This window comes from Ochlerotatus camptorhynchus, unplaced genomic scaffold, assembly GCF_037179485.1.
Source record: "Ochlerotatus camptorhynchus isolate MF236.1 unplaced genomic scaffold, CSIRO-AGI_Acam_v1.1 ptg000313l, whole genome shotgun sequence".
In the NCBI taxonomy this organism is placed as follows: domain Eukaryota; kingdom Metazoa; phylum Arthropoda; class Insecta; order Diptera; family Culicidae; genus Ochlerotatus; species Ochlerotatus camptorhynchus.
Genome location: NW_027040801.1, coordinates 2412479 through 2436970, shown reverse-complemented (window position 1 = coordinate 2436970; position 24492 = coordinate 2412479). Strand labels below are relative to the sequence as shown.

General features: G+C 43.0%; 2 protein-coding genes across 2 annotated transcripts in view; one reads left to right on the top strand and one right to left on the bottom strand.

Moving 5' to 3' along the window:
* The window catches only part of LOC135707522 (uncharacterized), an 85463-nt gene that overhangs the window by 42449 nt on the left and 18522 nt on the right, over positions 1 to 24492 (bottom strand). Inside the window, exons 2-5 of the mRNA XM_065229365.1 lie at positions 21238 to 21354; positions 19598 to 21172; positions 19351 to 19536; positions 7797 to 8897 (exon numbers count right to left, since the gene is read on the bottom strand). Coding sequence (XP_065085437.1) covers positions 7797 to 8897; positions 19351 to 19536; positions 19598 to 21172; positions 21238 to 21354 — 2979 coding nt within the window. The remainder of the gene's footprint in view (positions 1 to 7796; positions 8898 to 19350; positions 19537 to 19597; positions 21173 to 21237; positions 21355 to 24492) is intronic.
* LOC135707485 (transcription factor grauzone-like) lies at positions 13045 to 14995 on the top strand. The gene is made up of 2 exons (XM_065229327.1): positions 13045 to 13294; positions 13360 to 14995. The coding sequence occupies exons 1-2, from the start codon at positions 13151 to 13153 to the stop codon at positions 14839 to 14841; spliced, it is 1626 nt and encodes a 541-aa protein (XP_065085399.1). The 5' UTR covers positions 13045 to 13150; the 3' UTR covers positions 14842 to 14995.

The window sequence follows — 24492 nt, the reverse complement described above, 5'->3', positions numbered from 1 at the left end:
TTCGCGTAAAAATCCTAGTTTTATTTGGACTTCCGTGAGGTTTTGAATATCTCCTGAAGTTCATTAATTTTTCTGTTGTTCCGGAAATTTCAATCATATTTATAAAATTTCCTGAAGACCTCGCATTGTTTCTGAAGTATCGCAAAATTCATGAAATTTTTGAAATATCCCATAATTCCTTTGAATTCCTTGAAATATCCTGCAATTTTCCTTAAATAAATGAAACAGATACGAGGGGGGCGACACATCTAAATCTCAATTTTAGATACTCAAAAAATCTCACACTAGCGAATCAATCTTCGAAAAATCTTCTTGCATTTCTCGCATCTACTTGCATCACGCATCATCTTTTTGCAGGAATCTTCAGAATCGTCATCAATCTTCTTTCTATCTACTCAGCGTGCGAGCAGCTAGCAACAACACAACACAATCTTTCCTGCAGCGTAGATAGAGTCGTCCCCCTCGAACAGATATGAAGATCTCTAATCATCTGCGAAGTTCCGAGAACTTCCCAAAAAATCCGAGAGGGGGCGACTCTTTCTAAGATGCAGGAATTTTTTGCTTTGCTGTTGTGAGATGCACTTGCGCTTAATAGATAGAAACACGATTGATAATGATTTTGAAGATTTCTTGTAAAAAGGTGGAGAGCGATGCGAGTAGATGGGTTTAGATGCAAGAGATGAAAATAGATTTGTCGTAGATTGATTCGCTAATGTGAGATTTTTTCAACAAGTGATTTTAAAAAAAATCGCTGGGCTATTCAGATCTTCCGAAGGACCGTTTCTTGAGTACCTGTGTAGTTGGATCTTAATCTTCAATCTTCAGTCTTCGTGGTTAGGGATATCAATATTAACGTAAAAAAAACAATTACGAAACTCTGTGATCAATTTCAGTTCGAAATCGACGATAAGTTTAGCAACTATCGGTGCGAAAGCCGAAAACGTAAATTCACAATCGTGATAGCAACAACCGGTGCGTAAACAAGTTGCTTACTAAAATTGGCAAATCAAAGTTGGTACTCGTGGAGAATAGAAGAACTATAAAACTGATGATGGTTTCAAAATTTTCCACGGGGAAGTATACGAGTGGAATCTTAAAATGCTTTTATTTTGCAAATGGAACATTTTATTTAAATCTGGTTGGTGCTATGTTAGTAGAAAACTTAAGGACTACTCAATAGACAAATAATATAGAAAAATTCATTTCTTTTCAGATTTTTAGGTGTACACATAGATTTGAGCTTTTCTACCACTGTAGCAGCAACCAGATTTAAATAAAATGTTCCATTTGCAAAATAAAAGCATTTTAAGATTGCACTCGTATACTTCCCCGTGGAAAATTTTGAAACCATCATCACTTTTATAGTTCTTCTATTCTCCACGAGCGCCAACTTTGGTTTGCCAATAGCAATGGCTAAAGTTGTCAAACTAGCAGCCCGAATAGCAACACATTGGTGCGGGTGCTCTAAGTGCAGGAACCCAAACGTACACGCTATTTCAAAATTTCACAAATTAGGGAAGAATCCACCCAGATCAGTCAAAACTGAACCTAGCCAAAAAGGGTTAACTGTGTTGGGAGTGACAAGTTGACAAATAAACAACGTCGATCGGTTTCATGTCAATGTTGTTCATTTGTCAACTTGTCACTTCCAACACAGTTTACCCATTTTCGGGTAGGTTCAGTTTTGACCAGGCCAGTGACCTGCTGCAAAATCGACAGTACCATTTACTTTTGGTTATCCAATATCAGGGTTGCTTCCATTCACTTGCTATAAAAAATGTTTTTTTTTTCGGAATAATGAAATCATTAGATGATATAATGATATGTTGTACTTGCAAGTAACAAGAAGAGGGTGAAAAGTGTGTGTTTGAATCACAAAACCAGTCAATTTTGCTTTCAGGGCGTCACAATCAGTGATCTTTTGATTCATGAGCGATCACTCAGAGTGAGCGCTGACGAATCGTAAAAACGCTGATTGTGACCTAAGAAAAGAGGAGACAATACGGAGGCGAAAACGAACCACTTATCTGTCAAACGCGAACCAGCTCGTGATTGGTTGATTTGTAGTACGTAAGATAGGCATAGAGATAGATATAGATAGAGATAAAAGAGTAAGAAGCCAGTTGTCTCCTCTTCCTCTTAGATTGTGACGCACTGAAAGCAATATTGACAGGTTTTATGTGTCAAATACATACTTCACAACCCCTTCTTTTAACCTTCAAGTACTAATAACCATTTTAACATCTAATGATTTCATAATTCCGAAAAACAATTTTTTATATCAAGTGAGTGGAAGCAACCCTGACCAATATTGTTATACCCCGTACATACTATGGCTTATATCTTGTAATAAAGCCTGTCTTGCAATGAGCACTCAAACATCTAGTTTTCATTGGAAATCCTATGTATGAATTCTCATTGCAAGACAGCCTATAATACATGATATAAGCCATAGTATGTACGGGGTATTAACATAGAGGTAACTCTAAGGCCGTTCGCAATGCTGTTGTATTTTATAAGGACTGTTTCAATTTGAAACTAGAACAGAAACGCACCTCTCGCAATGCTGAGTTGCAGTTTCATTATTCGAGCACTATTTTGCACCAGATTTGCAACTACTCGACTATTCTGTTTTATTTCTGAGCGAGTTTAAAACACGAATGGAACTATGTTTCAAATTTCTTTGGATGTATTTAAAGATGTTTCGTAGAGCTTCACAAAAAACTCTATGAACTTCATGGAGAACAGTAAAGTTTATGGAACTTGATGATTACAAACATCTTTTGGAACTGTGCGTTGCACTGATCGTGTTGCAGTTTTATTTTTGACAGTTTCAAATTATAGAATTGTCGAGTCGTTCAAAACAAATTTGAAACTCAGCATTGCGAACGGCCTAAGACTACAAGGTCCCGAAGAAACGGGCTCTACTTTTTGGCTAAGCTCTGGTACTATCTTCGGTCCCAAGCTAATCGATTCACCCCTCGAAACATAGGAAATTCCAATAACCCCTCATTCTATCTGTCAAACTTTCATAGCGAATCAAAACAAACATTGTGTTGTACTAGAATTTTGACTAGAATGGGGTACGTTAATCTATTTGCTTGGGACCAATAGGCTAGTCAAGTAGTGAGCCAATTTCAAATCGATAGTTTCATATTGATTGTTGGTATTAAGGTCACTTGGCCGAACGCTATTGAGCTGAATAGACCATAAGACCGAATTGTAAAGAGTGAGAGATGAAGATTGGTGGATTGAATTAAGAAACCCGTAAAAAAATCCAATAAAAATACAATAATTTTTATTGTCATTGTAATTCAATGAGGTACAGTCATAACAATGAAAATCATGGTATTTGAGAAATTAACAGTAAAAAGGGGGGGGGGGGGTTAAGCATCTTAACAATAAAAAACTGATTTTTCTCGAACAAATTTTGTCCGATCACGGACACTGGAGATGGTGTGGCAATCCTCGGCTCGGAGGATTCCAGCTGATTTGGCCAATTCCCCCTGTGGGAATGCCAACAGGAACACAACGAAAAGCTCGACTGAAATCCAACTCAACTCATAGCCCTGAAAAGGACTGTTTTGGCTTCGGCTTGTCCAAAGAGGAAAAACGAGAATGAATTAAAACTTTCAACGGCGCTATATTTCGGTGTTTGCTTTACAAAGCTTGTGGACTGTATGATCGCGACGCGCAAAATGCGTTGCTTTAAATGTGTTTGGCTTTCTTCTTCTTGATGTTGCATTCATTCATTTCTCCTTCATTCATAACCAATCAGCACTCGCTGCACGCTCGTTGGTTTGTGGTCGGTCGGTCGCTCGTCGCTCGGTCGGTGCTGCTGCTTGCATGCTCGTGCCAAGCCAGCGGCAGCGTAAGGAAATGATCAAAGCTTGTTTTCAGGGTCTTGATACAAATTACACATGTAGCACATTAGGGTTAGTTTCGGAAACCGATTACCCGCGGTCGCCTCGGGGTTAGTAGAGTTTTAAAGGATTGGGTAAGTGGTTAGGACGATTACACAAAACAACTACTACTACTACTTCTACAACACATTACGTTCGCTTCAATCGCGAACATTCTCCCCCCGGGCAAAGAGGAACTTGATGAACAACAGAGGGCTGGGTTGAATCAAAGGGTAAAGGGGCCAACTTCGAGATTGGGCGGCGGAAAATACCATGAGAGGTTTGGACATCTGCAACCCTAACAATTGAATCTGATCCGGGGTAGACCTTCAGAATTCGAGCCAGTTTCCACGCCTGAGGTGGAAGGTTATCTTCCTTCAACAATACTACCATCCCTGGAGTTACATTCTTGGAACCCTTTGTCCATTTTTGACGGGTTTGTAGGGTATTCAAATACTCGCGAGACCATCGCTTCCAAAAATGGTCACGGATACGCTGGACAAGCTGCCAGCGTGTAAGTCTATTAATGTTTACATCTTCAAGTGAAAGTTCCGGAATAGCAGTCAATGGGCGACCAATGAGGAAATGCCCGGGCGTAACAGCTTCAAGCTCATTGGGATCTGAAGAGGACGGAAACAGTGGTCGGGAGTTAAGGATCGCCTCGATCTGTGTGAGCACAGTGTAATACTCCTCAAACGTCAGCGAAGCATCACGAAGAACTTTTTTAAGGTGTGTTTTGGTACTCTTTACTCCAGCTTCCCACAACCCCCCAAAATTGGGCGCCCTGGGTGGAATAAAAGTCCATTTTATCTCCCGAACCTGACAGAACTCATTCAACTGTCCATGCAGTTGATCACTTTTGAACAACTGGAACAAATCGTGCAGATCAGATTTGGCTCCTACAAAATTTGTCCCGTTGTCCGAGAACAGTTCCTCGATGAGACCTCGTCGAGCAACAAAACGATGAAGTGCTGCAACAAAGGATGAAGCAGACAAATCCGATACCAATTCCAAGTGTATGTCCTTGGTGGTCATACAAATAAAAAGACAAATGTAAGCCTTCACTAGAACAGGTTTCATACTGCCTTGGCGAATGAAAACTGGCCCTGCGAAATCAACTCCTGATTTCGAGAAAGGTGTAGCTGGAACGACTCTAACCTCAGGTAGATCGCCCATAGATGGCTGAAGCAACCTCGGATTGGATCGGAAACATGTAACGCAAGACCGGATGATTTTCCTGACAACAGAACGAGCATTCAGAAGCCAGAATCTCTGGCGGACCAACGAAATGAGACCAGACGGACCAATGTGCAACATTTCGCAGTGCATTGCTCTTAGCAACGATTCGACAATTGGGTTTTTGTCAGGGAGTACGGCTTGGTGCTTTGAACCATATGGCAAACATGAATGCTTCAGTCTTCCACCCACTCTCAACACACCATCATTCATAATAACATTCAGACTACTGAGTCGACGCAAAGATTCAAGCCGACGAATTTCGTCAGAAAATGCGACTCCTTGAATATACTTAACAATCAAATTCAATGACTCTTTCAACTCTCGCACAGTTAGGTATTCCGAAGTGATGCGTTCCGATTTGGGAGACCTTGCATTCACAACAAATCTCCTGACATATCCAATCACTCGCTGAAGCTTTCGGAATGAACTAAAGGCAGTCATAACTGGAAGGGTTTCAGGAACAAGAACGGCAGTAGACGCGGTTACTGGTTTCAATTCCGGTAGTTTATCATCGGGAAGAGGATTAAGCTCATCAATCTGATAGCTATGACTTCGCAGAAACGGAGGTTCGTTCCACCAAAGTTCGTTCGAGGCAAGGAGTTGTGAGGGTTGACCACGACTGACAACATCAGCTGGGTTTTCGGACGACTTGATGTAATTCCAATTAGCATCAACAGAATGATCAACAATTTCTGCAACTCGATTGCGAACAAAAACGTCAAGTTGAGATAGAGGCTTTTTTAACCATGAAAGAACGATCTGACTATCCGACCAATAATGGATTGAGTGGAAGTTCATCTTAATTGCCGGAAGAACCTTCATGGCCAATCTGATTAGCAACAATGCAGCACACAGTTCGGATCGGGGAATCGTCAATCCTTTGATTGGAATGACCTTCGACTTACTACAGACAAGAGATACCTTTACCCCATCATGGGTTACGGTTCGGATATAAAGACATGCTCCATACGCATAGGCAGAAGCGTCGGCAAAGCCATGAACTTCAACATAAACATCATCAGCATAAAAATCTTCAAGAACGATCTTGGCTGCAATCGGAAATTGATCACCATCATCAATAGCAAGCTGCTGAAGTGCCCTTGTGGCTAAGAATGGCGCAGAAGATGTACCATAGGTTACTGTCGTTAATTCCAAAACTTGTAAGGGATCATTTGGATTTTCTCTCCAGAAAATTCGAAGCAAAGAAGTGTGGATTCTGGCAAATGCTATTTGCCGGTACATTTTACTAACGTCAGCAGAGAAGGCGAATCGATGCTTACGAAAACGCAGGTTGATCGTTAAGATATCATCTTGGACCACTGGTCCGATCATCAAAGCATCATTCAGGGAAGGTCCATTACCCTTCGATGAAGCATCAAACACAACTCTGAGCTTCGTTGAAGAGCTCGTAGGCTTCAAAACCGCATGGTGAGGGACATAATACTTCAAAAGCTTTGGAGGATCTTGAGACTCATCAATCTGAATACAGTGACCGAGGGATTTGTACTCATTGATGAACTCTGCATATTGTTTTTTCAGCTCAGGGTTTTTCAGGAACCGTTGTTCCAGCATGAAGAATCGACGAAGAGCAATCGAACGATTGTCTTCTACCCGATGAATAGAATCTTTCAGGGGCAATTGAACAATGTAACGACCATTCTGGTCGCGATGGGTTGTGGAGGAGAAAATTTCTTCGCACAACTGTTCTTCATTGGTGAGAGGATTACATGAATCCACGGATTCAATCGACCAAAACCTTTCCATAGAATCAGCAAGACTTTGCAGACCCACAGAGTAACAATGTTGTGCAACATGAGACTCTTCGATAGAACCAGCAACAACCCATCCAAGCCGAGTTTCTTGGAGGATTGGAAGTTCATCAGCCATCTTGACTTGACCTGGCAGCAATAATTTGAAAAACAACTGAATTCCAATCAGCAAGTCAATTTCACCAGGAATATGAAATTCAGGATCTGCAAGTGGAAGATTCGGAGGGATGTTCCACTTCCTTATATCAAATGGAACAGATGGCATAGGGCCAGTAACTTTGTCAGCAACAAGACACTCAAGTTGCGCAGCATAGTTAGAATTACAAGAACGTATCTCAATTCTAACCATCTCAGATAGCGTTGAACGCTGACCATTTGCTCCGACTACCTCAACGTTAGTAGAGAAACGGGGTAGATTCAAAGACTTAACCAGACTACGAGAAGTAAGGTGAGCCTGGGAACCACAATCCAAAAATGCTCGACAGTATTTCAGATTTCCATCCGAATCCTTAATCTGAACCCTAGGCGTCATCAACAAACTATGACTCAGACGTGGGGGTTGCTTCAGTGAACGCGAGACTGCACTATTGAACTGGGATTCCTTAGGAACAGATTGATATTGCACATTTGGGACATTCGATTTCAAGACAGACTGCGAAGCATCAGGAAAAGGTTGAGACTTCGAAATTGACTGTGAAACCTCAAAAACAGACTGGGATTCAGCGTTCGAGACATTGGATTTCGAGGTAGACTGGAAAACCGGTTTATCACTATGCAGAAGGGTATGGTGTCTACCCTTGCATTTAGAACACGTATATGACGATGTACACGAATTACTTAAATGACCCACTTTCAAACAATTAAAACAAGCTTTGATCTCTCTTACCTTGGCTTGGCGTTGCACGACGGTCATCGCTCGGAAGATCTCGCACTTGAAGTTCGGGTGGGCTCCAGTTCCACACACGTCACAGGACTCCTTTCCGGTGACAGCAAAAGCTTTGGTAGAGATGCTCTTCACTTGATTCTTGCTTGGTACAGATGGCTTCGTAACGGGCGGCTTCACGATCGCATCCTCGCACCGCTCCAGGATTGCGCAGCGCTTCTTTAGGAACTCCATCGTGTCCTTGTACGTGGGAATTTGCTTGTGGGGAACGGTTGATTCCCATTCCATCCGGGTTTTGGCATCCAGAGCTGTTGCCAAGAGGTTGACAACGAAACGCTCCGACATACCGTTCATCACTTCCTCCATGAGCTTCAATCCATCGATGTGTCGGGATACTTCGTCGACTAATTCCCGAAGATCCTTGGCACTTGTTCGGTTCATTTTCTTCAGGCTAAGCAGCCCCAGGATGTGTGTGTCTACGATGAGCCGCTTGTTTTCAAAACGTTCTTCCAGCAGCTCCCATGCTCCGGCATAATTATTCTCGTTCAAGGTGCAGACGTCGATGATTCCAGCGGCATTACCAAGCAACGCTTTATCAAGGTGGTAAAGTTTGATGGCGTCGGAATCGGTGGATGTTCTCATGACGTCGAGAAACATGGCCTTGAAACGTGGCCAGTTCTCGGGTTTCCCATCGAAGGTGGGAATGGGAGCCTTGAGTGGTGGCTGCTGTACGATGATGCGAGGAATCCCTTCTCGCTGGGACGATGACATCGGACGAGGTTGCGGCTCGGTCATCAACTGGATTAATGTTTCGACCAACATGCAAGCCTCGTTGTGTTGGTCTTCGAATAGGATGTACGTTTCATCCTGGTCCACTAGTTTTTCGGCGGGAGTCAAAGCGACGATTTGCCGATGAATATCACAATACTCCTGGTAGTGCGTTTCCAAATTGCGTGTGAAGACTTTCAGCTGCACCATACTCAATTGCCTTGCTCCAGCTCCAGATGCTTCTTCAACGGCCTTCCGGATCCTCGTCACTTTGGCCTTCGCTTGCCCACGAAGGTGAACAAGAGTCTTCACTTCAGCCATCTTCTCCTTTTCGTTCTTCACAGGTGTGTGTTGAATTGGCATCAATCACAGCGATCACCTGCACAACGGTAGGCAGGAACGGACAGGAATAAACACGTTCCACCACTTGCACACGACGTAAGACGTTCGCGTACGTTTTGTTTTGCACACGCGACGACGAACAGGTTCGATTTCACTCGCGACTGTACTTTCGAAGAAACTTGCGGTTTTCCTTTTAGCCAAGCCACAAGAAAATTCTAAAACAAAACTCTGCGAGCTTTTCGTGAGGTAGCAGAAAATCCGATCGGCTGATCACAGCGACAAAAGGCAGGAACTTTTCGACAATCGTCAGATTGTTGAAACGCTGTTGCGGTTGCAACAGAAACAGATGGGATCACACGGATCCGGCTCGAAGGACCAAAAATGTCCGATCACGGACACTGGAGATGGTGTGGCAATCCTCGGCTCGGAGGATTCCAGCTGATTTGGCCAATTCCCCCTGTGGGAATGCCAACAGGAACACAACGAAAAGCTCGACTGAAATCCAACTCAACTCATAGCCCTGAAAAGGACTGTTTTGGCTTCGGCTTGTCCAAAGAGGAAAAACGAGAATGAATTAAAACTTTCAACGGCGCTATATTTCGGTGTTTGCTTTACAAAGCTTGTGGACTGTATGATCGCGACGCGCAAAATGCGTTGCTTTAAATGTGTTTGGCTTTCTTCTTCTTGATGTTGCATTCATTCATTTCTCCTTCATTCATAACCAATCAGCACTCGCTGCACGCTCGTTGGTTTGTGGTCGGTCGGTCGCTCGTCGCTCGGTCGGTGCTGCTGCTTGCATGCTCGTGCCAAGCCAGCGGCAGCGTAAGGAAATGATCAAAGCTTGTTTTCAGGGTCTTGATACAAATTACACATGTAGCACATTAGGGTTAGTTTCGGAAACCGATTACCCGCGGTCGCCTCGGGGTTAGTAGAGTTTTAAAGGATTGGGTAAGTGGTTAGGACGATTACACAAAACAACTACTACTACTACTTCTACAACACATTACGTTCGCTTCAATCGCGAACAAATTTGATCTCATCACTCTAATTTTCATGGTTTGAGCATTAAAAATTGAAATTGACTTTTTCTCCCGTACAAGAATTTAATTGTAATTGTAATTGTTCAGTGCATAGGCTGTGCCTTCCGCTAAGAAAGCTTATCTAGGGACCAACTCCCTAGTCTATACACCTACTGTCCTTCCCGTTGCACTCGTCAGCTCGTGCGATACTCTAGACACACATGGGTGGTCGTATCCGGGTCCTCCCCTGGGTAGGCTCGTGTCCGTCCAGGTTCTGGTACATTAACTTATCTATATGCATATAATTATACTTTTAAAACTCACCTTTTGATTATAATGACGAAAATGCTGAAACTAATTAATTAATCATTAGCTGCTAACGGTTACTAATAAATGGGTACGATAAATCACTCATCAATGAGAATTGCCACTCCCACTGAAAAATGGGCAAAACCTTAATCATAAATGGATATTCGATTCCTACCGTGTATTTAAAGTAAAGTTAGGATCTTATCAAGCAAGCACACACCTTTTACGATTCTTATCCTACTTACGGTTTCCTGTACATACGACTTTTCCTAGATACAAGCTTCGTCCAGTATACATTGGCTGTTTCCAACCGGCATGATCCTTTCTGTCTGCTTCCTCTTGCCGGTGCAAGTTTAATTCTTCTTTTCTTGTTCCAATTTTCTCGCTACTTTTCTCCTATTGAACTTCTGGTCGTGTTCCCATTTGTCCTCAGGCAGTTAATATTACTACATGTTAGGAAGAAAGAAAGAAATAGAACAAGTTAAGTGTGAGCCGCATGCATTGGTTACTTATTTGGGTCATGGTGTTGTCTATTTGCCTCTATTCGCTCTCATATAGCAACGTTTAACTCACCCCCTTCCCTCACACTATTATGGTCGGAAAAGAGAACCCATATTTAGTAATCTATCGCGAACTGCGATGCAGAAGATATTAATAGCAAACTAATCTGGAACTGGTCTAAGACATATAACTCAGTGAGTATTGACACATCACACTGTTGTGAATGAGCACGGACGCGAGATTTACTAGAGTATTAAATGCAAAACGCAAATTCAAAATAAAACTTGACAAGACATCGTCAATCCACTCTTATTCTTGAGCAGGGTCTGACGATGTGAATCTGATTTTGATCAGTGAACGGGCCCCATCTGGTACATTTTCTCACTATGAACCTGTCATTTCCAGCCTAACTGAACTATTTAATAAATGGAAACCATAACATGGGTTACGCTTCCCCTAAGCGGGCCCTCCGCATCCTATCTTTGTCTTATCTCAAATGCCAATGGTTTGAATGCATCAATATATACATTGGAAATGACGTTCAATCAAATAAACCCATACCCCACTCACATGGCCAGGCTTCAGAATCGTCCAGTGGGCAGTGTAATATGACTTGTGATATCTTCCTTGACATCAACAATCTTGTTTGACGGTTCAATCTCGTCTCTTTATTCCTTTGCATTTCAGTTTACATGTCACTTAAATTCTACACATTTACATTTCTCTACACTTAGGTAGGAGGTGCCTGGAGTTGCTTCTAATCTTTGCTTAACCAATAAGGAATCGATTTGTCAAAGAGAAATCGACGCTAAAGCCAAACTTTATTGATTGGGTAGAAGTGTCCTGTGTGGGAACTTTGTGTTATGATAGAGAAAGAGTCGTATTACGTTTGGTCTTGTTTTTTTTTGAAGTGGCAATAACATAGGTCGTTGTTCTACGTTTCCCACGTTACATGAGAAAAAGTGTTTGCAATAATTTAGCTTGGAGTGGAGGTTTATACTTGTACAACAAAGTCATCAATTATAAACCTTCACGAAGTTAATGGTCAGAAGTATGGGAACATACGATTCAAAAATGAAGGCTTGGTTAATATTTGTAGCATGCATGTTTCGTGTCATTTGCGCTCAACCTAATTTCAAGTCATTGGATATGCTACAACCAAATATGCTACAGCAGTGCGCTCTACACTCCAAGTTCCCTTTCTTTCAAATTCACCCCAAATTTGATATTTTACCCCTTTGAGTGTTGATTAATCACAATGAAACATTGTGACAGAGCACGGACTTGAGGTTACTAGAGTATTAAATAATCTAGGTCCTATTTAGGATTATATCTGAAAAATCCAAATCTGGCCAACGCCCACCAACTTTTTCTCCCGTACACAGAAAAAAAAGTTGTTGAATATTACATCCAAAATGCTGCAACCAGGTCAATCAATCGGTTGTGTAATATAACGTTGTACGATGTACATCGATTTTGCGAACAAAATTACATCCATTGATTACATCATTATTTCATACATCAGCTTGAATTACATTGATCGATATTACATTTTTTTTTTTTTTGCTGTGTACAAGAATTTAACAATAAATTTTAATGTACTCGAAATTCAACAGCAAAAATCATTGTAATATCATTGTTTTATAATAATTTTTTTTCGGGAGTGGTTTCAGAAATCTTTGACCGAGTCTTTAACTTGATACCGTGGACTAGAGTCGGTGTATAATGAGTCACGCCAAGAGTGAAGCCAAGTCTACCTATTGAACTGTCAAAACGGCTACCTATCGTGCAAAGTAAATAAACATTACAATGCTATGAAAGGTTCACGAAAGGTATTGCAATAAAATATAAAATATAATCGAAGAAATGAGCATAAACACGCAATGAGCGTTAAATTGTCTAGGGATACGCTCGGTAATGATTAGTAATGAGAATTTCTACTATTTTTTGTTAAGATAATTTGACAAAATCACTGATATAATGATTTACTACAGCCGCAATATTTTTTCTCTCGCTAGAAGTCATTTGAAGTTGTTGTAAAAGTCCTCTGTTGCCAAGTGAAAAGAATGGGAATCTTTCGAAAACCGTGATGCGAGTTCAACTGTTTTTCTCTTGGCGTGACTCATTATACACCGACTCTACCGTGGACCTCCGATAATCTGAGTACTATTTATGAATGTTTCCGTGTACATGTCGCAGGTCGCAGCCCTTCAGAATCGCACGCATCATCTCGCTCGCACGCCGCATAACACTGTTGCACCGATTTTAATGTGCAACATTTTTATGAACGATTGTTTTTGACACGGAAAGCTCCATTTTGCTACCACCCAGGTATCATTAGTGTTTTTCTTGAGCGTTGAAAAATTCGCATTCACTTTCAGTGCTGTGGTTGAAAATCCGGATTTTTACTTGGTAAACATGAGCCAAATGCAACCGCCGCCGTCCGATGAAGGCAGCTGTCTGACGTGTAGCAGAAAGCCGTTGAATTTCTACCCGATTCAGACCGAAGAGGATCGAAAGCTGGACATTTGCAGGGTACTGTGTCAACATTTCTGGTTCCAGGTAAGTCCCGTATACTTCGCTTGGGTGACCGAATTCTTACATTCCACCAATTTCGCAATGTACAGGAAGATGAGCTTCGAAGTGATATTATTTGCAAAGTCTGCTGGGAGAAGGTCAGCGAGTTCCATGAATTTTACACAGAAGTGGAAAAGCTACACAATCATCGAGACCCTATACCGCTTCCGGTTTTCATCAAGGAGGAGGATGTTTGTCCGAACCAAATCGAACAGCAGATGAATTTTGCAGAAGAAAACTCAAAACCACCAGCAGTTCCAGTGATCAAGATGGAACCACCGTCAGAACTGATCGACGAAGGTTCTGAAAAGCAGGACGAAACCATTGACGATGATTTCTCCGATGACAATCAATCCGAGTATGAACCGGAGGAAGTGGCTCCTGAGCCACGTAAGAAGCGGAAATATACGCGACGAGCACCTGGGGAAAAGAGCGTCAAGAAAGAGAAGAAAGATACCTATCCGTACACACCCAAGACACCGGAAGAACGGGAAGTGGAAGATGCTTTCATCAAGCAGCACACGCGCTACGTTTGCGAAGACTGTAACGTCGATTTTGATCAGTTTCACATCTTCCAGCGTCACTGCATGCACACGCATAACAAAGAAGGTTATATCACGTGCTGCGGCATAAAGCACCGGAAGCGATCGGTACTTTTCCAACACGTGCAGCACGTTTTGAATCCTGAAGCGTTCAAGTGCGAGATTTGCGGTAAGACCTACAAGAATCGATTCGGGTACAATCGGCACAAAAAGGAGAGCCACGCTACGGAGGAAGAGCGCGCTTTCAAGTGCCACCGGTGTCCGAAGAGTTTCGTCAAGGAAGGTGCCCTGAAACGGCACCTGGCAGATCACGAAACACTTGACAAGGGAACGGCCAAGTGCGAAACCTGCGGCAAGTGTTTCAGCAATATTAATATACTGAAGAATCATGTCAAGTATCGTCACGTGAAGCAGATGGAGTACATCTGCGATGTGTGCTCGAAAGGATTCTACATGCGATCGACGTTTTTGACTCATCGAAAGACGCATGAAGTTTCGGCGGAACAGCTTCGCAAGCAATGTCCGCATTGTTTCAAGTGGTGCAAGAATCACGATTATTGGCGCGTCCATGTGCGACGGCACAAGAATGAAGGAGAGCTGAGCTGCGACGTTTGCGGTCATGTGTCGCCGAATTTGATGGCACTGAAGGGACACAAGGCGCGGATGCACTCCGGTCCAAGGGTTTTTCCGTGCAGCTTCTGTGGAAAAGAATACGCCAGGGCGATCACGCTGAAAGAGCACGTGGCGGCCGCCCATACCGGAGACGTCCTGTATCAGTGTCCGCATTGTGTGAAGACGTTTAACTCCAGCGCCAATATGCACTCCCACAGGAAGAAGATGCACCCGAAGGAGTGGCTGGAACAACGGCTGGCAAAGTACGGCAGTCGGGAAGGCGTCGGCGGTGGAATGGCCCTGCCGCCGGTAGGTGTACTGCCGACCGTGACCGGTCTGAACTTAACGGGTGAGGTTCAGCAAAATACGTTCGAATAGCAGGATAGCCGCGTATATGGATTCGCGGTAAACTGTCTTAGATATTGATACCTAATAAGATTTCAAACGCAGTGACCAGAAGGGGAGCTCCTTTGTTCTTCCGAAAGCCTTTAGTTTATGGTTTTTTTAGCGAGGAAGCCTTCGGGAACAGATGACATAGCGGTGCCAATAAGCTGGCGATGTTTCTCTAGATTCTAGAAGCGTTCCGTATGGTACAGACCGCCATGAATGACCATAGAAAATACCATTAAATTTCTGTTCAAAGCACACTACTGACATTGTTTATTGTTTATTGAAAAATTCAACTGACAAATACTGTCTAAATGAATAAAACTTAAACTAAATAGTTACGGTCAACGGTACGGAAAAGGCCAAGTAGCCGATGACGAAACACGTCAGCTGATACATTGAAGTCGAACATATAAAAAAAAGTTGTTGAATTGTCGGCTGATTGCTCGAATTGGCTAGTGTTGTGTATAATTCCGGCTCCGTGGTTCCAAAAACAGAAAGTCGCGTTGACGAAGAGACCTCTCATATTTAGCTGTGACAGCAGTGTTCGACAGTCAATGTCACCCGTAAGCAGCTTTCCAGCGAACATAGCTTGAGCGACCGTCCGTCTCACCTCTAATGGCTCGATTCCCAGGAGACGGCAACGCTCCTCGTACGGTGGCAAGTTCGTTGGGTCACGCCAGTTGAGGAAACGAAGAGCATATCTCACAAACTTGCGTTGAACGGATTCAATTCTAGTGATCCAGCTAGCATGGAAAGTGCACCAAACAACTGAACTTGACTCCAATAAGGATCGCACAAGCGAGCAGTAAAGTGACCTGAGACATAGCGGGTCACGAAACTCGTCGGCAATTTTGAAAATAAAGCCCAATTGTCGATTAGCTCTGGAGATGATGTCATTGTAGTGGATTCTGAAAGTGAGTCTGCAGTCCAAGGTAACGCCGAGATCCTTTATGTGCTCTACACGAGCAAGACAGCGTCCGTAGAGAACATAGTCAAACATGATTGGTTCAATTTTTCGGTGATATGAAATAATGTTACATTTTTCTATGCTTAGACTCATCAAATTTCTTGAGCACCAGTCAGCAAAAATACCTAACATATTTTGGAGATCCCAGCAGTCCGAGAGGCTTTTAATAATTTTGTAGATTTTCGTATCGTCTGCATAGAAAACGCGGCATCCTGATGGTATCAGCAAGGCGACATCGTTTAAAAAGATCGAAAATAGTAGCGGTCCTAGGTTACTGACTTGCGGGACTCCCGAGTTGTTTGAGAAAACATCCGATTCCGAAGCGCCAATCTTGACATGTACATAGCGATTCACCAAGTAAGATCTGAACCAATCCACAGCAGTTGACGAGATGCCAAGTATCTCCAGCTTGGCCAGCAGGATATTATGGTCCACCGTGTCAAATGCAGCTTTTAGATCCATATACGCAGTATCGACTTGCCATCCTGAATCCATGCATCGCAGACAGTTAGAAGTAAACTGCACCAGGTTCGTGGACACGGAGCGCTTTGGGTAGAAACCGTGTTGTTCTGTATCGATATAATTTTTGCAGCGTGCGAACAGAGCACCATTTATGATAATCTCGAACAGTTTTCAGCAGGCATACAGGGAGGTGATTCCACGATAATTTATGACATTCCGTTTATCTCCTTTTTTGTGCACTGGGAACAGATAAGAAAGTTTCCAGCGGCAGGGGAACTCACATTGCTGTGCCGAGAGATTGAATAGCCTCGCAAGTGGAAGGCAGAGATTGGCTACACAACGTTTTAGAACTGATGACGGAATGCCGTCAGGTCTGAAGGCGAACGATAGCTTCATTCTGCGTGTTGCGGCTATCACCATGTCTTCTGAAATGCGCGGAATAACGAAACTAAACACATCACGTGGCATCCCAACAGCAGCATCCAGCACTTGTGTTGGCGAAGCGGAGAAATCGTTGAACACTTGCTTGAAATGACGAGCAAACAAGTCGCATTTTTCTCTTTCACTATTAGCCGAGTCATTCCCGAGAAACATGGAACAAGGCAATCCGGATTCCTTCCGTTTTGAGTTGACAAACGACCAAAAACTTTTCGGATTCGTGCGAAGGTTCGCTTCCGTGCGTCTCACGTGTCGATTATAGAAAAAACGATTGTAATTTCGATAACTACGACTCGCAAAATTGAACAGTCGTTTGTAGTACGGCGAGCGAGAGTTACAATACTTTCGGAGGGCGGCAGAGCGTTGACGTTTTAGCACGCGTAGGCGTGGGTTAGACCATGCAGGCTTTAGCGGAGGTCGTCGAGCTGTCCCCGTATTCGCGGAAAATTTTTTATCTAAGCCAATTAAGCTATACAAATCTCTGGTCACGTCTTTCTTCGGAAGGGAAGTAAAGCCGTTGGTCCCGGCCCATGTGTGTTTGAATGGGTGCGATTAAAGAGCCTGAATTTATAAAGAGACGACATATTATCCATTTGACAGGTTTTCTGCTCGATTGGAATGACTTTGTCAGATAATAGATTGTTCCAATTTTGACATGTCGTATCTTTATAAATTCAGGTTCTTTAGGTGCGATATCCTACGCAGGTGTGGAAGCTGACTTCCTGCATCGATTGTCGTCAATGGATGGCAATCGATGTCCGTCGGTGATTGGCACTAGATTGCGGAACAGAGATCGACGTTAAATAAAGGAAAGAAGAATAAGGCCCAACTGGAATTTGTCCGTCGCTTAGGCTATATTCTCGTACAAAACAAAAGGCCTTTTCTTTCGCCTCTGGCTGTTTCCTCTACCGAAATTCCTCCCGACCGGACTTCTAAGAGAATTTTATAGACAAAATGCATAGGGTTTTTGGTAGGATTCTAAAAGATGAACCATGCAGGACTCTTAAGAAAAATCCACAAGACTTACATGGGAACTGCATTAGATTTCTAGCGCAAGCATTTCTAAGAGAACTGAGAACGTCTTCTAGGGGAAATCTAATCAGAACATCTACACTAAGTCTATCGTGAAAATCGTCCTGAAGTCCTGAAGACTCTCTATCGAAGTCCTACGAACTTCCTTCCTAAAGCCTAGTGGACTTCGTCTAGATCTTCCATTGTCACTCTTCCTATAATGTGATTTCCTCCTGTGAACTTCTTCCAAATCATGTAGATTTTCTAAAGATTTTTCTGTTGACTTCCTCCACTGCTTCTTAAGGACTTCCTCCAGATCTTCAAATGGGTTTCTTCCAGATCTGCTTGTGAAATTGCTTCGAGCTTTCTCCAAATCTTACTACGGTTTTCCTCTAGATCTTACGGTGGGTTTCTCCCAGATCTTCCTATGGGTATCTTCAGGGACTTTACTTCATGTCGACCCTCTAGTTCTTCCTGTGAACTTCCTCCAAATATTCCTGTAGATTTCCTCCAGATCTTCCTGTGCACTTCCTTCAAATATTTCTGTGGATTTTCTCCAAATATTCTTGTGAATTTCCTCCAGATCTTTCTGTGAACTTTTTTTTCAGATCTTCACGTGGTCTCCTTGTGGACTTCCTCCAAATTTTCTAGTGATTTTTTTCACACCTTCCAATGGTCTTCTTCCAGATCTTCCTGTGGACTTTCTCCATTTATTCATGTGGACTTCCCCCAGATCTTCTGTAGACTTCCTCCAAATATTCCTGCCGAAAACAACAATTTCAAAGCTTTCCTGGGGTTATTATGGAGATTACACAAATCAAACGACCACTGCAAACCGAGTTAAACCATAGAGGTAACTCTAAGGCAAGAAGGTCCCGAAGAAACGTGTTCAACTTTTTGGCTCAGCTCTGGTACTTTCTTCGGTCCCAAGCTAATCGATGCATCCCTCGAAACATAGGAAAATCCACGAGCCCCTCATTTTATCTGTCAAACTTTCATAGCGAATCAAAACATCGTGTAGTACTAGAATTTTGACTGCAATGGGATACGTCAATCGATTTGCTTGGGACCAATAGGCTAGTCAAGCAGTGAGCCAATTTAAAATCGTTAGTTTCCACCTGTTGGTTAAACGCTTGCCTTTATATAGGTACAACATGGCCAATGAGAATAACTCAGAGCGAAAGTCACTTCTACTCAGTTGTGTGATAAATTTGTAAAAACTCCAGGTACACAGCGCTGAGTTCCTGTAGTTTTTAGACATTGCTGAGATGTCTGAGATGCTGAGATCTCAGTAACACTTATAGCCGAGCACTCAGCTGTGCGAGATTCGGCAAATAAATCTAAGTGTGTAGAAGGTCGCCAATTCTATTGTTTCCTAGATAGACTTCAGCTTGAATGTACCTAACCTGAATAACACTCAGCCGGTTAATTATTATTACATTGACGAACTACGACTTCTGGAAAGACGGTGAGTATACCTAGGAACAAGACGTAAAATGGCCAATTTCAGAACTAGCGGATTCTTCAAAACATCGACCCTACAAACAATGCTTTTCCAAATACAATGACAGAAATTTATGCATACCTTATACCGCGACCTACCTTGATCCATATCCTCACTCCGTTTGTTCCGTTACACCCAGCTGAGCTTGCTGCCTAGCGGCTTTCTTCTTCAACTTGTCCTCGAGCCACTGCTGAGGATGCATCTTCTTCCGATGGGCCGCACGGTTGGCATTCGAGTTGAAAGTCCGCTCACAGAAGTCGCAACTGTACAGCACCTCGCCCGTATGCGATGCCATATGTTCCTGAAATGATCCACAGTGAACCGGATGCTTAACCTAAAACAAACAATACCACCCAACCTACCTTCAACGTGATATCCCGTTTGAATCCTTTTCCGCAAACCGAACAAACGAAATCCCCGTTCTCGTGCTGCCTCATGTGGTACTGATAGGCTATCACGTTCTTGCACACCTGACCGCAGAGTTCGCACGTTTTCGTCCCGGAATGCAAGCGTATGTGGTGGGATAGCTTGGGTGTCATTGTGCCACATACTGGGCATTGTACCGGCGGCCTCCGTGGTTTCACCCGCTTAGAAGGCTCGTCATGCGTTTGCAGATGGGATCGATAGGACGAGTAGATGTGGAACGTCTTGGCACATATGTGGCACACGTAGTTCAGCTCTTTGGTGTGAACCGAGCGATGATGTTGCTTCATTACCGCCTCACATATGAACCGCTTGTCGCAGATCTCGCATTGCCAGCTTCGGTTGTGATACCGTTCGTGAGTGTTTAGGAATTTCTTGTGCGAAAACATCTTCGGACACATGCTGCATTTGAGCGTTTTTGCCTCCACCGGCGTGTGGTTACTGTCCATGTGTCTCTTCAACGATTCTGTGTGCGGGAGATTCTTGTGGCAGACCTTACACTGAAACGTGGTCGGATCCAGATGGAAAAGCACATGGTCGACGAGACGTGGCTTTTTGTTGAACTTCTGACCGCAGCATAATACGTACGAAAGCTTCTTATGCTCTGCCATCGAGTGCTTTTGCAGAATTACGAACGTATCGAACTTCTTCTGACACGAATCGCATTCCAGGTTGACATTTTCGGCAATCATCTTTTCGTTATTTATATCGCGCTTGGTTCGGTTCGCATGGTGACGCTTCCTTGGTTTACCGTCGTCTTTTGGATCCGTTTCTGCGTGATTCTTTTCGTGTAGTGACAGTGCACTTCGAGTCGTAAACTTTCTCGGGCAAACCTTACAGTGATACTTCTTCTCTTCCTCCGGTGTATGGACCTTTTGAAAGTGCTTCCTCAATGCTTCTTTGTTGGGACACTGTTTTGAACAGTGTGAACATTTGAAGGAATCTGGATTCAGGTGGAACTGAACATGTCCATTCAGTCGGTAGGCGTTGATGAACTTTCGCTCGCAACAAAACACATGAGCCCGCGTTTCGTGTTCCATCAAGGAATGCCTCTGGAGATCTTCGAACGTTTCGCTCTTCTCCGAACAAACGGTACATTCCAGTTTGATATTTGCCGTTATGAACTGTTGAATCTCCTCCATGTCGCATTTTTTCAACTTTTGACGCTTGGGTTTGAAATCAGAATCATTATCATCGTCATCTGAAGAGATGTTTTCGCCGGAGTCGCCTTCGTCATCATCGTCGTCGTTATCGTTATCGTTATCGTCACTCTGATCGTCGGCTATTTTCTCATTCCCGGCTCCATCTTTGATTTCACTGGTATCCAGATGATCGGGTTCGTCCAGTTCCGGGGTGAACTGATTTAGACTTACTTCCTGCTTTATCTCCAGTAGATGTATCGGAGGGTACGTCTGTTGAGCGTGTAGCTGCTCGACTTCGCAGTAGAATCGGTTGAATTCGGCAATTTTATGCCAACATGGCTGACAAATAATACTTTTGAGGCATTGATCTTCCTATGAGAAAATGGCCGTATTGTTTAATGTTAAGAAATGCAACCGAGCAATGTGTCACTACTTACACCGAACCAAAAATGTTTGCTCAGGGCATTCTGCACATCTTGGCTGTCGCTAATTGTGAGAGATGGTTCATCCCATCCGATGGATTTGATGCAGGTTATGCAGGCACTGGTCGCCATCTGGGGAAGATTAAAACATTCGATAAGATAAAACTAGTTTCCTACGCATTCAAGTCTTCGGGCAGAATCGCTACATCCACATTATTGAACTACCAACGAAACATCACCAGTAACATATTGACATTAATAATTGCCTTGACCCAGCCAAGTCCAATTCAACGCTCTTGGAGCACTACACTCAGCCCGACCGTGAAGGTTTGTTCCACGAGATGCTCTTCGGACGGCACTTCCGGCTGCAGACCAATCATTACCCATTCTACTTTGCATTTTCGAGTCCAAGAAAGGAATTCCAGTCTATGCACTGCAAACCGCCTTCAACGATCTCAACTACTTGCTGCTCTCTACGATTACAACATCGACTACGTGTCAACCGAGAAGGTCGGCAACGCAGACCTGCTCTAGCGGTTGATCGTCCACGTTTTTATTAACCTGATGTATCGAACATTTCCAAATGCCATTCCCGGGGTATCGCGGTACGCAACAGTTTCTGCTGGACATTATGTGTACACGCAGAAAAATGGATTTTTGTTTCAGGGCCTAATGTATTTTGTTATTGATTCAAACATATTGTATCACTATTTCAACAAAACATATTTTTGAATCAACAAAATGGTTTTTAGAATCAACAAACAGATTATTGACTCTACAACCGGTTTGTTGATTCAAAAATATTTTTCTTTGAATTAACCTAATAATATATTTGAAACAATATCAAAAATACATTAGGCCCTGAGTCAAAAATATATCCATTTGAATTTAAAAACCATTTCTCTGCGTGTAGGATACAGTTTCCTTCTGCTTGCGATTTTCACAATTTTTAATGGACTTGGAATCTTCTTCTTCTTCTTCGCGTTTCAAGTTTATTGCTTATCGCATATTCGCTTATTGCATGCTCTCAACTTAGTGTTCTAGATGCACTTCCACAGTTATTAATCGAGAGCTTTCGATGCCGGTACCATATTTTTGCATTAGTATAATTGTGTTGCAAGTACAATCATACTCTATTGCCCGGGAATCGAACCCAGCCACCTCCAGCATGGTCTTACTTTGTAGCTGCGCCTTTACCGACTGTGCTAAGGGAGGTCTCAAACATGGACTTGGATTCAGGAAACTTCGTAGAAAATCAACGAAATTCTTAAAAGTTTAGGGAACTTCGTTTAAGTTAGTTCAACGAACTTTGAAGAAGTTACGTAGCAATTCGAGAAAACTCGTAAAATGACCAGTGCTGGGAATTTTGTTCTATTTCAGGAAACTTTTAAGACGTTCGGTAAACTTGGTTGACGCTCAGCAAACATCTTAGAAATTCAGGGAATATCGTAGTACTTCGGACATCTTATCAGTTTAGAGAACTTCGTAGCAGTTTGTCAGAATAGGACACTGAACTACCTGGATGTTGTGAGAACTTAGTTTAATTCCAGGAAACTGCCCAGATGTTCAGCAATATTAACATAAATGGTTCAAATCTTCCCAGAAGTTCTGACAAGTTCATATATGTTGTAAGATCTTAGTAGAATTAATACTTATGGAACTTGCTACAAGTTCAAGAAACTTCGTAGAAGCAGCGAATTTGTTTTAGAAGTTAATAAAAATTTGTAGATGTTCAGCGTATATTCTATGAGTTATAGGAAATTCGAACAAGCTCAACAAACTTGGTAGAAATTCAGTTAACTTGCTAGAAGTTTAGAAAAGTTTCCATAGCCTATGGAAAACCTTAGAGGTTCAGGGAACTTCTTGAAAGTTGACAGCATTTTCCAGAAGTTTGCGAAACAGTTCAGGGATCTTTACTGGAAGGCTGAAAACTCCCGATAAGCTCAATGGATTGGAAAGAAGTTCAGGGAGCTTCTTTTGAGTTCACGTAATTGAGATTGTATTCAAAAAACTTTGTGGAAGTACAGAAATCTTCGTAGAAGTTAAGGAATTTTCGTAAAATTTTACAGAACTTTTTTGATACACACGGATTTCCGATGACATATCAATAAAGTTCCCTGGATATTTCCATGACTTTCATTTTAAAGATCTACAACTATTCAAAATTTCAGATTTCGTTTCTCAGATTTCCATCCAGGGAGAATTTAAAAATCTGCAGCTGTTTTCAGTTCAGTATTCTGTATATTTCCAGGTGCACTGCCCGCACGGCCAAACAGGTGAAAACTGCCACCCAACACATCTCATTACGGCGCCCAACCGTAACGTCGACGGGACTCAGCTCAGGAAGTCAATGCCCACAGAGCTGAATGGCCGAGGATGAGGAGTGACTCGCTCAACTGGAAGTGGAGCCATCATCGGTGATCGTGAACGACACTTGTTTACCTTACACCAGGCGCAATCGCTAACCTTCTGGATCGCCGGACGCATTCTTGGAATCTGGAAATGCTGCCTCATTTCGTTGAACACGGTTTCCGAATTTGCGTGCCCGAACTCTTCGTGATAGAGCTGGATCAGTTTCTGGATCACGTAGTGGAATCGGGACAGAATGATCGGATGCCTTTTGTCGAAAGAACTCGCTTCGGCATTCGCAAGTCGACCGTCCATACGTAGTATGCCTTCGATATCCAACACCGGTGAACATTTGTAGATTCACAGTCGCCACTGTTCCGTCCGGATGACGCTTAAAGTTGTCCGTGAGCACGCTCATTTCGTTCGGAAAACTGTCTCACTGTGCCTACCGCCAAAGAATTGTTTCCGCCTGCTGGAGCTCATCCTGTCCGAAGCGTAATTCGCTGCCTCTTCTTTTTCGTCGGCAGTTGGCGATAAAGCGTAATACGCTGGCTGTCACCCACAACAGTTTTATCCAGCGCGAAATCGGTTCAACGTCGATCACCCTGTGGAACAGCACTACACCTCTTGTTTCCTCATCCGTCTCTCCAATCACTTGGCCACTGCTCTTGCGACCGATACAGGAACACCGGTCCGTTGAACCATTCTCTTTCACTTTGCAACGGCGTACCTTGTCCCCACTTCGTCATCACGTTTGTGATATTCATCTTGGTCGGAACCCATCTCCAATCGGCTTCCTTTGTCAGCTCTTTAATCTCATCAACCCGGAATGCAACGAATTGCATGAATCGGTGTTGGTCGGAATTGAGCCAACTGCACACGGTTCGAGAATCCGTTCAGAAGACTAATCTGATTCGAGTG